Here is a 16,589-nt window from a genome sequence, read left to right as displayed (position 1 = left end):
ATCACTTGAAGCTAGGAGTTCAAGACCAGCCTGGCCAACATGGTGAAACCTCATCTCTACTAAAAATACAAAAATTAGCTGGGTGTAGTTGCACTCAACTCTAGTCCCACCTACTAGGGAGGTTGAGGCACGAGAACTGCTTGAACCCAGGAGGTAGGGGTTGCGGTAGCCAAGGTTGTGCCACTGTACTCCAGCCTGGGCAACAGAGCAAGACTCTGTCTCCAAAAAAAAAAAATTATAGTCAGAGAATTCTTGCTTCCAATTCTCCCATTCATTTGTTCTCCTTGGTAACCATTTATGTTAGCTTTAGGTTTATTCTTCTAGTGTTTCCTTCTAAATGTATGAGGATTTGTAGTAAACATACTTATATTCCTCCATGTCTCAAAACATAGCTCCCTATGTATATTGTTGCACGGTGGGGTTGTTTTTGGGGAGAGATAGGGTCTCTGTGCCTCCTGTTGTGGTTGCAGAGTGCCCAGGGCCCACGTGCCCACTGTGAAGATGACAGCCTTGCCACTCTGAGCTGTGCTTTCTCTAACTGCATGATTTCTTTTACTTCAAACTGAGTGAGAGTTCATGTTGGGACACTGATTTGATTTTCCTCTACGCAGGCTTTTAAAAATATAAATATTTGGGGTTTTCCACTTTCCTCCATTTTAAGTTAATAGAACGTTCATGAGAGGCTGGGCGCGGTGGCTCAGGTCTGTAACCCTGGCACTTTAGGAGGCCAAGGTTGGCGGATCACGAAGTCAGGAGTTCGAGACCAGCCTGGCCAACATGGTGAAACCCCGTCTCTACTAAAGATAAAAAAATTAGCTGAGCATGGTGGCGTGCACCTGTAATTCTAACTACTTGAGAGGCCGAGGCAGGAGAATCACTTGAACCTGGGAGGTGGAAGTTGCAGTGAGCCAAGATCGCGTCATTGCACTCCAATCTGGGCGACAGGGTGAGAGTTTGTCTCAAAAAAAAAAAAAAAAAAAAAAATGGTTTATGGAGACCATTTGGCAAAAAGGAAGATTTGAGGTCAGTTCACAACCACTATCGACACTATGGACATTTTAGTACCTGAGTCGTGTCTAAGCATAGGGCTTTTTAATGTACTTATTATGCTTAATGTCATATTATGTATAAAGTATCGTGTAATACCTTTGCCACTTAGAATATTCTCTAAACATTTTACATATTACTACATTACCTTTGTCAACCTTTTTTTTTTTTTCTTGAGACAGGGTCTTACTCTCTCCCAGGCTGGAGTGTAGTGGTGCAATCTCAGCTCACTGCAACCTCTGCCTCTTGAGTTTAAGTGATTCTCCCACCTCAGCCTCCCCAGTAGCTGGGACTTACAGGCATGTGCGACCATGCCTGGCTAATTTTTGTATTTTTTGTTAGAGACAGGGTTTCACCATGTTGGCCAGGCTGGTCTCAAACTCCTGACCTCAAGTGATCTACCCACTTTGGCCTCCCAAAGTGCTGGGATTACAAGTGTGAGCCACTGTGCCCGGCTGGCCTGTAAACAGTTTTTTTGTTTTGTTGTTTTTGTTTTTGTTTGTTTGTTTGTTTGTTTTTTTTTGAGAGACAGTCTCGCTCTGTTGCCCAGGCTGGAGTGCAGTGGCACAATCTCGGCTCACTGCAGCCTCCACCTCCCGGGTTCAAGCGATTCTCCTACCTCAGCCTCCTTAGTATCTGGGACTACAGGCGCCCATCACCACACCTGGCTAATTTTTCTATTTTTAGTAGAGACGGGGTTTCACCATATTGGCCAGGCTGGTCTCAAACTTCTGACCTTGTGATCTGCCCGCCTTGGCCTCCCAAAGTTTCACTGCGCCCAGCCTGTAAACCGTTTTTAAGTGGCTGACTCACTGATTTGATGTCCTAGAGCTTATTTGCCAAGTTTCTATAGTTAAACAGTTTTTTCTATTTAATATTATAATATACATCTCTGCATATTATACAAAAGTTATGTATTTTTGTATTCTCAGGATTTTCTGAAGTAATGTTTTTCAAATTGAAGGATATGAACATTTTAAAATCTCTTGCTGGTTGGGCACAGTGGCTTATGCTTGTAATCCCAGCACTTTGGGAGGTCAAGGTGGGTAGATTGCTTGAGACCAGCTTGGGGGACATGGTGAAATTCCATGTCTACAAAAAATACAGAAAATTAGCTGGGCGTGGTGGCATGCACCTGGAATCCCAGCCACTCATGGGGCTTGAGGTGGGAGGATTGCTTGAGCCCAGGAGGTTGAGACTGCATTGAGCCAAGATTGTGCCACTGTACTCCAGCCTGGGTGACAGAGTGAGACCGTTTATAATTAAAAAAAGAAAAAAAAAAGAAAAACCTCTTGCTGTATTTTGCCAAGTAGTTTTTCAAAAGATTTAATCAATTTTTTAGGATTCCAGTGTGTGAAACTGCCGGTTTCCTTATGCCCTTGCTTGTACTGGCATTAAATGCTATCAAATATGATTATGAGTGAATTGTACTTTTAAAAATCTAGTCATAGAATGAGTGAATAAACTAGCGAATAAACTAGTTGTAAGAGCTAACAAAATAGATCTTGTCCTTTTCATGGACTTTTGGGAAGCAAGGTGTGTTGGGCCTTATTGAGAGGTAGTATTTACCACATAGAAGAGTGAAATCAGGCTGGGCACGATGGCTGGCTGGGCACGGTGGCTCATGCCTGTAATCCCAGCACTTTGGTAGGCCAAGGTGGGCAGATCACCTGAGGTCAGGGGTTCGAGACCAGCTTGGCCAACATGGTGAAACCCCATCTCTACTAAAAATACAAAAATTAGCCAGATGTGGTGGCACACGCCTGTAATCCCAGCTACTAGGGAGGCTGAGGCAGGAGAATCGCTTGAACCCAGGAGGCGGAGGTTGCAGTGAGCTGAGGTTGTACCATTGTACTCCAGCCTGGGTGACAGAGCAAGACTCTGTCTCAAAAAGAAAGAAAAAAAAGTGAAGTCAGAACTTAGCAGACCTTGTATTGCCACTTAGGTTTATGACCTTGAACAAGATATTGGAAACTGCCAGGCCTTGAGATTTTTATTTGTCAAATGGGGATAAGTAGTTCTTATTTCATCATATTGTCTTGAGAATGAGATGAGATAATGCACTTATTTAGAACTCTTACAAAACTGCCTAATACAATCAGCTCCAGACACATTATTTTTTTGTGTCCTATTTTTTGAGTTAATAATATGTCGTGAATATTTATTCCCATATGTTAGCAAGAAGTCCTAGTAAACATAATTTTAAAATGTTGCATACGTTAGATACATCATAATTTACCCATTCTGTTGCTGATATATAGGTTGTCTCCAATCAATTTGATTTAAACTAATGGTGCTTTCTCTGTTGCCAAAACTTTGAACTATTTGTTTCCTTCCTTCCAGGATACTTTTAAAGTACATTATGAGAACAACAGCCCTTTCCTGACCATCACCAGCATGACCCGAGTCATTGAAGTCTCTCACTGGGGTAATATTGCTGTGGAAGAAAATGTGGACTTAAAGCACACAGGAGCTGTGCTTAAGGGGCCTTTCTCACGCTATGATTACCAGAGACAGCCAGATAGTGGAATATCCTCCATCCGTTCTTTTAAGGTATGGAATGTTCAACTTGGACATTGTGAGAAATGAGGACTTTATCACAGCTACCTATTCTTTGCTTTTCGAAACTAGCTAAATATTTAGGCAGTTGTTTAGGGTTGACTGATGTTCATCTTGTTGATTGGCAGTGTTAGAAACCAACAGAATCTTAAAAAATACCCCCCCATATATATAAATAAGCCATTTTCTTTTTTTTCTTTGAGACAGAGTCTCACTCTGCCACCCAGGCTGGAGCATAGTGGCGTGATCTCTGCTCATTGCAGCCTCCGCCTCCTGGGTTCAAGTGATTCTTCTGCCTCAGACTCCTGAATAGCTGGGATTACACGCATGCACCACTACACCTGGCTAATTTTTGTATTTTTAGTAGAGACAGGGTTTCACCATGTTGGCCAGGCTGGTCTTGAACTCCTGGCCTCAAGTGATCCACCTGCCTTGGCTTCTCTTTCTTTTTTTTTTTTTTTTGAGACGGAGTTTTGCTCTTGTTGCCCAGGCTGGAGGGCAATGGCGCAATCTCGGCTCACCACAACCTCCGCCTCCCAGGTTCAAGCAATTCTCGCGCCTCAGCCTCCCGAGTAGCTGGGATTACAGGCATGCACCACCAAGCCTGGCTAATTTTTTTTTGTATTTTTAGTAGAGACAGGGTTTCTCCATGTTGGTCAGGCTGGTCTCGAACTCCTGACCTCAGGTGATCCGCCCACTTCGGCCTCCCAAAGTGCTGGGATTACAGGCATGAGCCACCGCGCCCAGCTGCCTTGGCCTCTCAAAGTGCTGGGATTACAGGCGTGAGCCACCATGCCCAGCCTAAACCATATTTTCTTTTTTTTTTTTGGAGACAGAGTCTCGCTCTGTTGCCCAGGCTGGAGTGCAGTGGCACGATCTCGGCTCACGGCAAGCTCTGCCTCCCGGGTTCATGCTATTCTCCTGCCTCAGCCTCCCGAGTAGCTGGGACTACAGGCGCCCGCCACCATGCCCAGCTAATTTTTTGTGTTTTTAGTAGAGACGGGGTTTCACCATGTTAGCCAGGATGGTCTCGATCTTCTGACCTTGTGATCCGCCCGCCTTGGCCTCCCAAAGTGCTGGGATTACAGGCGTGAGCCACCGTGCCTGGCCTAAACCATATTTTTTAAGTGAAAATTTGAATAGAAAAAGGAAAAGCATATTCATAGTACTGCGCCACCCAAACACAGCTGACATTTTGATCTATTTCTTTGTTCTTTTGTAGTGTTTTTAAAAAACATTTTATCATATTGCATATACAGTTTTTAAATCTTTTTTGTCCCATAAATGAAATCTTATAAACTTTTTTTTTTACTTATGTATGATAGAAGGGGTCAGTATGTGAACAAAGGTATTATACCTTCCTCCCATGATCAAAATACACTGACAGATTTGGAAGATACAATAAAGCATATCAGGTAGAAAAAAAAACCCTTTCTGTAACCCTACCACCTAGTAATTTGATGAAATTTCTTCCGTCTTCTATCTTTAGTTTTCTTCTCTGCAAAATAACTTGCAAGATTATTTTTACCTTTGTATTAAGTCTTCAATGTTCACAAAGGTATTTGCATTTCCCTTAATTATTTACTGTTTAGAAGAATTTGGGTAGTTAGCACCCTTGATTGAGAAGTCGACGCAAACCTCTGTGGGGAGAGTTAGACTTTTTTAGGTTGTTTATGTTTGGGGACTGTTTTAATTAAGTAGTACCATGTGAGGATCTTGGTGCAGGAAGTCTTCTGTGTTTAGGATCATTTCCTCTCAGCTGGTTCCTGGAGTTTTAGAAGGGCATATCCACTCTCTTGCAGACCATCCTTCCTGCTGCTGCCCAGGATGTTTATTACCGGGATGAGATTGGCAATGTTTCCACCAGCCACCTCCTTATTTTGGATGACTCTGTAGAGATGGAAATCCGGCCTCGCTTCCCTCTCTTTGGCGGGTGGAAGACCCATTACATCGTTGGCTACAACCTCCCAAGCTATGAGTACCTCTATAATTTGGGTCAGTCTTCAATAGTAAGGGAGAAACTAACCTTTTCTTTAATTTCGTGAATTTTTTTTCTTTCAATTATCAGTCTTTATAGATGGGGTGTGTTTATTTGTCATTCTGAGGAAGGCTGGTTTATCAGGAACAACTTTTTATAAGTGGGTACGAGTTAGTATTGTAAAAGTAATACATGCATTTGATAGTCAATCCGAACAGTATGTAAAAGTCTTCTTCTTACTTGCAGTTCTGTCATCAGATGGAACCGCTGAAATTCCTTTAAATAGTGTTTGAGTTATTTAAAAAATGAAAATTCAGAGAATAATAAAAAACACTTTTATATGAACACCCAGAACTAATGATTGAAAACATTTTGTCATATTTTCTTCAAGTCTTTCTTTTTTTTGAGACGGAGTCTCACTCTTGCCACCCAGGCTGGAGTGGAATGGTGCGATTTTGGCTCACTGCAACCTCCACCTCCCGGTTCAAGCGATTCTCCTGCCTCAGCCTCCTGAGTAGCTGGGATTATAGGTGCCCGCCACCACGCTCAGCTAATTTTTTGTATTTCTAGTAGAGACGGGGTTTCACCATGTTGGCCAGGTTGGTCTTGAACTCCTGACCTCAGGTGATCCATAGGCCTCGGCCTCCCAAAGTGCTAGGATTATAGGTGACAGCCACCATGCCTGGCCAAGTCTTTTTTTAAAACCTTTTTACTGAAAAATAAGATACAGAAAACCATACAAAAAATGTATAGCTCAGTGAATTATTATGAGGAAGACCTTGTGCCGCTCCCCACCCCCTCCCGTCAAGAAATCAAAATTTGCTAGCTACTCAAAAAGTGTTCCATGTACCTCTTCCTTCTCAAAGTCACTGCCCTGACTTTGAGTAATCACTTTCTTGAATATCTTTGTAGTTTTATCACCCAAGTGTATATCTCTACATACTGTACCTTAGTTTTGCCCTTTTCAATCTATTCAATTTGCCTTATCTATTAGTCTGCAGTTAATACCTACATCTGTTTTTCTTGGCTTGATCTCCGCTCACTGCAACCTCTGCCTCCTAGGTTCAAGCGATTCTCTTGCCTCAGCCTCCCGAGTAGCTGAGACTACAGGCACCCGCCATCATGCCTGGTTATTTTTTGTATTTTTAGTAGAGATGGGGTTTAACTACGTTGGTCAGGCAGGTTTTGAACTCCTGACCTCAAGTGATCTGCTCGCCTTGGCCTCCCAAAGTGCTGGGATTATAGGTGTAAGCCACTGTGCCAGGCCTGTTTTTTCATTTAAAACTTTTCTGGGAGGCTGAGGTGGGAGGATTGCTTGCGCTCAGGAGTTTGAGACCAGCCGGGGCAACATGGTGAAAACAGGTCTCTACAAAAAAATTTTTAAAAATGAAAAATTATCTGGCTCACACCTGTAGTCTCAGCTACTCGGGAGGCTGAGGCAGGAGTAACACTTGAGCCCAGGAAGTTGCCCTTTAGCCTGGGTGACAGAGCAAGACCCTGTCTCTAAAAAATAATTAAAGTTGCTGTTCTTTGCATTTATGTTAAAGCATTATTGTTTGTTGTTATTCACTCTAATCCATCTTAATCAGCCTTAATTCCTAAAATGCCTCTTTTATTTCTAAATTTTTTTCCTGATTTCTATCATTTTTCTGAATTTTTCTTTTTTTTTTTTTCTGTCTCACTCTGTCGCCCAGGCTGGAGTGCAGTGGAGCGATCTCAGTTCACTGTAACCTCCCAGGCTGGAGTGTATTGGCGCGATCTCAGCTCATTGCAACCTCCGCCTCCTGGGTTCAAGAGATTCTCCTGCCTCAGCTTCTGGAGTAGCTGGGACTACAGGCGTGCGCCACTACGCCCAGCTAATTTTTTATTTTTAGTAGAGATGGGGTTTCACTATGTTGGCCAGGCTGGTCTCGAACTCCTGACCTCAGGTGATCCACCCGCCTCAGCCTCCCAAAGTGCTGGGATTACAGGAGTGAGCCACCGTGCCTGGCCTGAATTTTTCTAATTATTGTTTACATTGTTCTTGCATGACTTACATGATTTTATTAATACCTTTAGCTTGTTTTGGAATAGCAGGAGCAGTCTCCTGGTTCGTTTTTATGGGCGTCTTGCTGGCATGTTTTCATTTTCTTACAGGGGTGTTCTTGTTTTCATCCCATTTTTCTTATATAACTTAATCTTTTTTTTTTTTTTTTTTTTTTTGAGATGGAGTCTTGCACTGTTTCCCAGGCTGGAGTACGGTGGCACAATCTCAGCTCACTGCAACCTCCACCTCCTGGGTTCAAGTGATTTTCTTACCTCAGCTTCCCAAGTTGCTGGGATTACAGGCATGTGCCACCACACCCGGCTAATTTTTATAGTTTTAGTAGAGATGGGGTTTCACCATGTTGGCCAGGCTGGTCTTGAACTCCTGACCTCAGGTGATCTGCCTGCCTCTGCCTCCCAAAGTACTGGGATTACAGGCATGAGCCACTGTCTGTTGATCATTTTTAATGTGACCTTTCCGAAGGAGGGATGGTTTAGAGTGGCTTTTGTACCTTCCCAGATCTCTGCTATTTTAGTGCAAATACATGTGGCTTGCTTTCTGAGCTTTCCTCTGTGCGGTTTTTGAGTTCCATTGTCCCTATCATGCTCATTTTTGATTGTGTTGAGCAGTTTCTCCTCACTGTAGGGCACTGTCCCAGAAGGGGAGTTCTGCTCTCAGGGACTAGACTGCTGCAGACTCGTAGACCTTCTGCAGGCCCGTTTCACTCACCATTAGGCAGGGCACAACTGCTCCGAGTTTCAGCCACTCCTCACACTGGCCTGCTGTGCTCTCTAGGGAATCCCGGTTGTGTGTTTTGGGGTTCTGCTGTTCTCAAGCCCATCAGTTGCCCTGTTTCTTCTCTCTGCGTTCTCCTTCACAGACAGTGATAACGTGAAGGTCTTGTGGCTGTCGGTGTTTTGACCCCCATCCCTGTCTCTGTGTTATGGGGTTCAGTAGAGATATACTTTGTTGCCTGGTTTTGTTGTAAACATGGTCCGTGGGTTTTTGGTTTTGTTGTCTACTTGCTCTGTCTTTATGTGAGCCCCTGTACTTCTTTCTCTCCTGCCCATTTGATCCGTTTCCCACATCATTGCTTATGCTTGCTCGATCCTTCAGGTGACCAGTATGCACTGAAGATGAGGTTTGTGGACCATGTGTTTGATGAACAAGTGATAGATTCTCTGACTGTGAAGATCATCCTGCCTGAAGGAGCCAAGTGAGTGTGACTGTTCCTCTCCTTTGCACCCGATTTCTCTGGTTGTACCCTTGTGGTACCCTAAGGAGAGCCTATGTTCTAGGGGCACAGTCTTTGTGTCACTTTTCTCTAGATTTACTTTATCAGGGAACATCTACTTGGCCTCTCTTGAGTCACATGTCCACTCTGACTGCCAGAATGAGAGACCCCTTGATTTTCTTCCTGTGGAGAATGTTCCATAGTGGAAGAGTAGTTCCTCATGCAAATCCAGGCTGTGCTGTTTACCAGGAGAAGGGACAGTGGGCCTGGGCAGACAAAAGCAGGACATGTCCCCTGCCCCGTAAGAAGCTCTTATTCATGTGAAGAGAAAGAACATTCAGAACAGCTCTTGAGGCATCTGTTCAAGCCTCCCAGGGACTCACTGGGTAGGATGTACAGGAGAGCTGTGTCAACTTTGTGACTCCAAGGAGTGGGGCCAGTACCGGTGAGAACTTGGGAGTGGAGGATTCAGAGGGACAGTTGTTGCCCCAGCAGACAAGGGCTTTAAAACAAAGGGCTTTCTGGCACTGGCTCCCCTGTCTCAAGAGAGTGGGTGTTCTCCATAGCTGGGAAGGGAGCAGAGTGGAGGAGTGTGAATTTAGTGATCTTGAAAGGCCCCTTAGCCTTGGAATTCTCTGATCCTAAATCTGGTTTATTGATGTAGTTGGTTGGAGGCTATATTTTATTCCCATCTTCTTCCAGGAACATTGAAATTGATAGTCCCTATGAAATCAGCCGTGCCCCAGATGAGCTGCACTACACCTATCTGGACACATTTGGCCGCCCTGTGATTGTTGCCTACAAGAAAAATCTGGTAGAACAGCACATTCAGGACATTGTGGTGAGTGGCTCCACTGTTTGCCTTCCATGGCGTCTTCCCCAGACAGTGGGCTCTGGGGCCAAGAACTCACCCTCTGTCCCTCCTTGGGCTGGAGTCATTTGAGCTCATGGCGTCTTCTGGTCTTGGGGTGGGGCAGCAGGTTGAGTGGGCCAGCCTGGGTGAGTCTAGGCTCCCGTGTCCCTACAGCCCCGATGAAGCCTGTCCTCTTGCTTCTCCCAGGTCCACTACACGTTCAACAAGGTGCTCATGCTGCAGGAGCCCCTGCTGGTGGTGGCGGCCTTCTACATCCTGTTCTTCACCGTTATCATCTATGTTCGGCTGGACTTCTCCATCACCAAGGTACCGTCTCAGCCTTCTTCCTGCTTGTCATTTGTGTCCTTGGTAATATTTCACCAGCTTGAGCACTGATCCTCACAGTGAGCCCAGGGCAGGACGCCATGGCCAAAAGACCCCTGCCTGTGCTCATCCTTGCCGGAAGGGTACTTTGTTTTTGTTGCTTGTGGTCACCAGCACAGGAGGTTAAGTCCCTGCTTCTGTCTTGCTTTGGCTCTGGAGACAGAGTAACTTGGATGCTCAGTTGAGGTAGGAAAAACATGAAAAGATTGGTGCTTATTTAGCTGTTTTGCTTCTTGTTATTCAGTGGAACTTGGAGGTGGAAGTCCCCTCTTAGTCCCCTCTCCCTCCCCACCTCCCCCTTGGTGATTCCTTGTTGGGAGCAGAAACCACTGACCTGGCCCCGTCAGCACCGTTCTCCCCACCCCCACTCTCTGCTCCCTGACAGGCTCCGTGGCTCCCTGGTCCTCCCCAGGCTGCACTGCTGTTATCCTCAGGTCATTCTCTTGCTCTGTTCTTCCTTCCTTCCTCCATTTCTCATTCTCTCATTGTTCCTTAGGGCTCTTGGCGCCATGCCCCAGGGTAGGCACTAGTACCAGGCACTTATTGTAGTCAGGTGGGTGAGGCCTGGTGGAGGAGATGAGCACAGCTGGTGCTTGAGGACTGTGGAATGTGATGATAGGCACAGCGTATGTTTTTTTTTTGAGATGGAGTCTTGCTCTGTTGCCATGCTGGAGTGCAGTGGCGCGATCTCCATTCACTGCAACCTCTGCCTCCCGGGTTCGAGCGATTCTTCTGCCTCAGCCTCCTGTGTAGCTGGGACCACAGGTGCGCACCAAGGGTGTGCTTCTAGTGGGGCAACTTGGGAGGCCCCAAGGCTACCCTGAGGAGGTGACAGGCAAAGAAGGTGGGGAAGGGCATTCAGTTGGAGGGGCTGATGTTTGTGAGACAGCAGGGAGGGGTTTTGGTAGGACCTGTGAGCAAAGATGTTGATCCAGCCGAACTGTGTGGGTCCACTTATATGCAGATTTTTTTCTTTTCGTTTTCTTTTTTTTTTTTTTTTTTTCCTGAGACGGAGTCTTGCTCTGTTGCCCAGGCTGGAGTGCAGTGGTGCGCTCTCGGCTTGCTGCAACCTCCACCTCCTGGGTTCGAACAATTCTCCTGCCTTGGCCTCTCAAATAGCTGGGACTACAGGTACGTGCCACCACGCCCGGCTAATTTTTTGTATTTTTAGTAGAGACGGGGTTTCACCGTGTTAGGATGGTCTCAATCTCCTGACCTCGTGATCCACCCGCCTCGGCCTCCCAAAGTGCTGGGATTACAGGCATGAGACACCGTGCCTGGTCAGATTTTTATAATCAAATGCAGATAGGAAATACAATACTCAATACAGTGTTTGAGGGATCTGAAACCAAATATGTGGAGGGCTGACTTTTTGTATACTTGGGTTTAACAGGGCTGACTACAGGACTTGAGTATGTGCAGATAGTCGGAGATGGGGGCGGGGGCTCGAGGAATAACTGTGTGTGTGTGCGTGTGTGTGTGTAATTATTTCTGCTGAATCATTGGAGGTTAAGTTGCAGACGTTGTGCCCCTTTACCCTTGAATAGTTGAGCATGTGTGTAGCCTGAGAGCAAGGGTATTCTCTTACATAATCACAATACAATGATCAAATTCAGGAAATGTAATGTTGCCAAAAATCTGGTAGAACAGCACGTTCAGAACTTTGTGGTGTGTTCTGCCTTCTGTGCCTTCTTCCTCAAAGAATGGGTAATGTAATTGTCCATTAGTTAGTTAATACTATTAACTGGCCAGTTAATTAGTACTGTTGACCAACATCCAGTCCATAATTTTGCTGACTGTCCCCCGATCAATCACAGCTCACTGCAGCCTCGAACTCCTGGGCTCAAGCCATCCTCCCACCTCATCCTCCCAAGTAGTTTGGGACTACAGGAGCATACCATCATGCCCAGCTAATTAAAAAAATGTTTTTTTTTTTCTCGAGACAGAGTCTCACTCTGTTACCCAGGCTGGAGTGCAGTGGCACGATCAGGGCTCACTGCAGCCTCGACCTCCTGGGCTAAAGAGATCCTACCATCTCAGCTCCCTGAGTAGCTGGGACTACAAGCATGCACCACCATGCCCAGCTAATTTTCTGTATTTTTATTAGAGATGGGGTTTTGCCATGTTGGCTAGGCTGGTCTCGAACTCCTGGACTCAAGCAATCTGCCTGCCTTGGCCTTCTACAATGTTGGGATTACAGGTGTGAGCCACTGCACCTGGCCAAAATATTTTTTTGTAGAGACGGAGTCTCATTATGTTACCCAGGCTGGTCTTGAACGCCTGACCTCAAGTGATCCTCCTGCCTCAGCTGCCCAAAGTGTGGGGATTATAGGTGTGACCCACCATTCCTGGTCCTTTCTTTGTGTTTAATAACCTTGACATTTGTGGTGTAGAGACCAGTTTTATAGAATGTCCCTTAATTTTGGTTTATCTAATGTTTCCTGCTGATTAAATGGGCAAGACTGCTGTAATGTATATGCAGGGCACACTGACATTATCATCCTTGTTCACATCTATCTGTCTGCCTTACTGGACTGTGAAGTGAAATGTCTGCTTCATCTTTTTTTTCTTTTTTTTTAAGATGGAGTTTCGCTCTGTCGCCCAGGCTGGAGTGCAGTGGTGCGATCTCGGCTCACTGCAACCTCCGCCTCCTGGGTTCAGGTGACTCTCCTGCCTCAGCCTCCTGAGTAGCTGAGATTACAGGTGCCCGCCACCATGCCCGGCTAATTTTTTTTTCTATTTTTAGTAGAGATGGGATGTCACCATATTGGTCAGGCTGGTCTTGAACTCCTGACCTCGTGATCTGCCCACCTTGGCCTCCCAAAGTGCTGGGATTACAGGCATGAGCCACCAGGCCCGGCTGGTCTGCTCATCTTTATGGCCCTAGTTTTGCCCATTGCTGAACCTGGTCCAGATTAGGTATCAGTAGGGGTTTGACTTTGACTTTCCAAGAAGGTGGCATTTCATTTTTGGATGGCTGGTGGTGGCAGATGTTCTTTGGGAGATAAGGTCAGAGTGGACCCAAGCCTGGATGTTGTCACACATGGTGCCTCTCCTTCCTTCAGGATCCAGCCGCAGAAGCCAGGATGAAGGTAGCCTGCATCACAGAGCAGGTCTTGACCCTGGTCAACAAGAGAATAGGCCTTTACCGTCACTTTGACGAGACCGTCAATAGGTACAAGCAATCCCGGGACATCTCCACCCTCAACAGTGGCAAGAAGAGCCTGGAGACTGAACACAAGGCCTTGACCAGTGAGATTTCACTGCTGCAGTCCAGGCTGAAGACAGAGGGCTCTGATCTGTGCGACAGAGTAAGTGTCGGGCATCACAGAGTTGCTTGGCTTGGGGCCCTCCATGCCTCACTGCTCTGTCTAGGGCAGACACTGGGCAGCTCTCTTGCTTACCTGCATGCTTGTGGGATGAGACTGCATCTGGCCATAGCTTTTCATGTGGTGCCAGTCCTTGTGGAGGAAAAAGGGATTTTTGGGGTCCTGCTGTGAGCTGGGTGTGGAGGAAGCTCTGCTAGCCTCGTCAGCACTGTGTGCCCTTGTGGCCAGTATTGAGAGTAGCTGCATCCTCTCCTGGAGGCCAGACTGTTCTAGGTCCCAGGCTGCTTATGGTGTGGTAAAATGAACCTAGACTTTAGAATCAATAGGTTTGAATCCAGGCTCTGATTCAGAGTTTGTAAACCTGGCCAAGTCACCTAACTTCTGTGCCTCAGTTTCCTCATCTATAAAATGGGAATGCTGTTAGCCCCTCATAGGGGTTCTGAGTGTGAAATGAGTTAATGCATGCAAAATATTCAGAACCCTGTCCTGATACAAGCTATGTAAAGGAGTTATCTGTAAATGAGGACAGTAACCTTTTCGCAGAGGTGCCCCTCAGAGTCACTGACTCCCCTGTCCACTCCCTGGCATTCCCTCTCCTCACTCTGTGTGAATTTCCTCATAGCACCTACCACTTTTTTTGTTGTTTGTTTTTGAGACAGGGTTTCACTCTGTCGCCCATGCTGGAGTGTAGTGGCGCAATCTCCGCTCACTGCAAGCCCCACCTCCAGGCTCAAGCGATCCTTCCACCTCAAGTAGCTGGGATCACAGGTGCACACCACCATGCCTGGCTAATTTTTTGTAGAGATGGGGTTTCGCCATGTTGCCCAGGCTGGTCTTGAACTCCTGAGCCCAAGTGTTCTGCCTGCCTTGGCCTCCAAAGTACTGGAATTACAGATGTGAGCCACCGTGCCTGGCCCACGCCTACCACTTTCTGAAACAATTTATTCTTCTACTTAAGTGTTAATTATATGTCAGCATCTGCGGACAAGATCCCTTATCTGTCCTTAGTGCTGTTTTCTGGAACCTAGAATTGTGCCGCGCGACATGGCTCACTAAACATTTGTTGAATGTTGAATGAATGTGACTATACCAGTCCTCAATGTGACATACAGTAGGTGACAATGCCTGTCACCCCCCCTTCCCTTGCCATTGATCTTTTGCCTAATTGAATCCCTGGAACTGATTTGACAAGCTGCAGGGAGAGAAGTGATGTTCATAGAGGAGCTGCTATGTGCCAGGGGGCATGATAGATGCTGCCAAGTAGTTTCATACTCAGTCCTCAGAGTCCTAGAATGGAGATGAGGCCCAGGGATGGTGCAGGGCTTGTTCACAAGGGCGTAAGAACGGGGCTTGTGGGTGGTGAAGTTGGCATTTGAAGCCAGGCCTATCTTCCTCCATAGCCAGCCCTGCTGCCCTGGGACACTGTGCTGTTGGCTGCATTTGTGGCTGATACCTGTGGAGCTCTGGGGTCTGTAGGCCTGGGAGATGGTGGGGCCTGCTGAGTGGGGTGGGAGGACAGCTCACAAGTCCCGCCCTGCTCTTGCCTCGGCCAGGTGAGCGAAATGCAGAAGCTGGATGCACAGGTCAAGGAGCTGGTGCTGAAGTCGGCGGTGGAGGCTGAGCGCCTGGTGGCTGGCAAGCTCAAGAAAGACACGTACATTGAGAATGAGAAGCTCATCTCAGGAAAGCGCCAGGAGCTGGTCACCAAGATCGACCACATCCTGGATGCCCTGTAGCCCCTGCCCACATCCTCCAGGGGGCCCAGGGTGCCTGCACTTTGCCGTGGCAGGCAGAGTGGGTGGTAGTGGGAGGTTGTGCATGGAGGCCAGTGAAAGCTATGGAGGCCAGTGAAAGCTGACATCTGTAAAAGGCCTTCAAGGAAGAGAAACCAGGCTCTGCGTCAGGCAGTGTGAGCTTGCCGTTTGTCCTTAACTCTTTCTTTTTTTTTTTTTTTAAAAAAAAGAAAACTTTAAAAAAACTCCCATTAAAAACAAAACATCTTTGTGTTTTGAACAAAGGAATTTTCAATATTTGATTGGTATTCTGTTCTGAAGTCTAGGATATTTTTTCAGCCTATAAAGCCCCCTGTTTTATGCCCTTCTAATTCTGATGTTTGGGTATTGTGTGAGTGCATGTGTTTTTTGTTTTTTTTTTAAAGCGTGTGTGAACAAATGGAAATAAAGCAGGGACTGTGAACATTTGTTTTTGGTCTGTTGAAGATCTCTCATAATTTAATTCTTAATTTTGGGAATAGTGCTTTTATCAAGTGCTTTTTATTCATTAAATAATGGATTTGCTTCTCAGCAGGTTTGCAAGGCAAGCATTTACATTTTACATATTAGAACACTGAGGTATTCTAGTACCAGAGTGTTGAAAGTGGTGCCAGAGTGTTGAAAGAGTTGACGTGGCTTAGGTCACAGAATGGAGTAGTGGAGTGAGGCCTCCATTTTTGTAGTTTTTGCATCCTTCCTGTGAGTCATGTTTTACTCAGCATCAAGGAAACAGTGATGAGCAAAGCAGAGATGGTTCCTCTCAAGAGGCAAGGGATTGAAAGGTCATGTGGGGAATCGACAGTGCCAGTGAGTGCCAGGCTTTCTGCCCCTCTTTCCTCTCTGCAGGAGTTCACTCCCTGTGTCCACCTAATGAATTCCTGCTCAGCCTCAGGCTGTGTTACTTAAGGTTACTGTGTCAGGGAGCCATCCGTGGCCTGCCACACTCAGTCAAGTCCTGTGGTACCCTCTCGTTTTCCTTTGTACCTCTTCTCCACCTCATATACCACAGTTGGAATGTGTGTGATTACTGAACTAGCTTCAATAGGGCAGGGGTTTTATCTTTTATGCTCATCTTTATGTTAACAGCTAGGTGTTCAGACCAATCTATGACATGTAGTTGGGTTATTGAATGTTTGCATGAGTGGCTTACAGCTTAAATATTGGCAGGTGGGTTGAGGGATTACTGGGGAAGTCTGTAGAAGACCAGTTGTGAGGAACTGATGCTGAATTCTGTTTCAGACATGGCAAAATGGAGGTGCTCGGGACATCCAAGTGGGAATGTCCCTGGGCAGGTGGATATTCAGGCCTGGAATTCTAAGGTCTGGTGTGCAAGTGGTAAATGTGGGGCTGCCGGGCCTAGACATGGTTATGGAAAAGGTGAGAAGGAGGCTGTGGGAGGGGACAGTG

At 46.2% G+C, this 16,589-nt stretch overlaps 1 protein-coding gene across 2 annotated transcripts in view; it reads left to right on the top strand.

Annotated features, from left to right (window-relative positions):
• The window catches only part of RPN1 (ribophorin I), a 31,174-nt gene extending 15,563 nt beyond the window's left edge, over positions 1-15,611 (top strand). Inside the window, exons 4-10 of one of the 2 annotated variants that reach the window (XM_034957301.2) lie at positions 3,391-3,600; positions 5,409-5,601; positions 8,727-8,826; positions 9,547-9,685; positions 9,905-10,024; positions 13,147-13,392; positions 14,964-15,611. In XM_034957301.2, coding sequence (XP_034813192.2) covers positions 3,391-3,600; positions 5,409-5,601; positions 8,727-8,826; positions 9,547-9,685; positions 9,905-10,024; positions 13,147-13,392; positions 14,964-15,146 — 1,191 coding nt within the window. In that variant the 3' untranslated portion in view covers positions 15,147-15,611. Of the gene's footprint in view, positions 1-3,390; positions 3,601-5,408; positions 5,602-8,726; positions 8,827-9,546; positions 9,686-9,904; positions 10,025-13,146 lie in introns of both variants that reach the window. The other variant, XM_063602916.1, reaches the window with a different exon arrangement.
• The last annotated feature ends 978 nt before the right edge of the window (positions 15,612-16,589 follow it).

The sequence above is a fragment of the Pan paniscus genome, chromosome 2 (genome assembly GCF_029289425.2).
Source record: "Pan paniscus chromosome 2, NHGRI_mPanPan1-v2.0_pri, whole genome shotgun sequence".
Lineage (NCBI taxonomy): Eukaryota > Metazoa > Chordata > Mammalia > Primates > Hominidae > Pan > Pan paniscus.
This window is presented reverse-complemented; position numbering and strand designations above follow the sequence as displayed.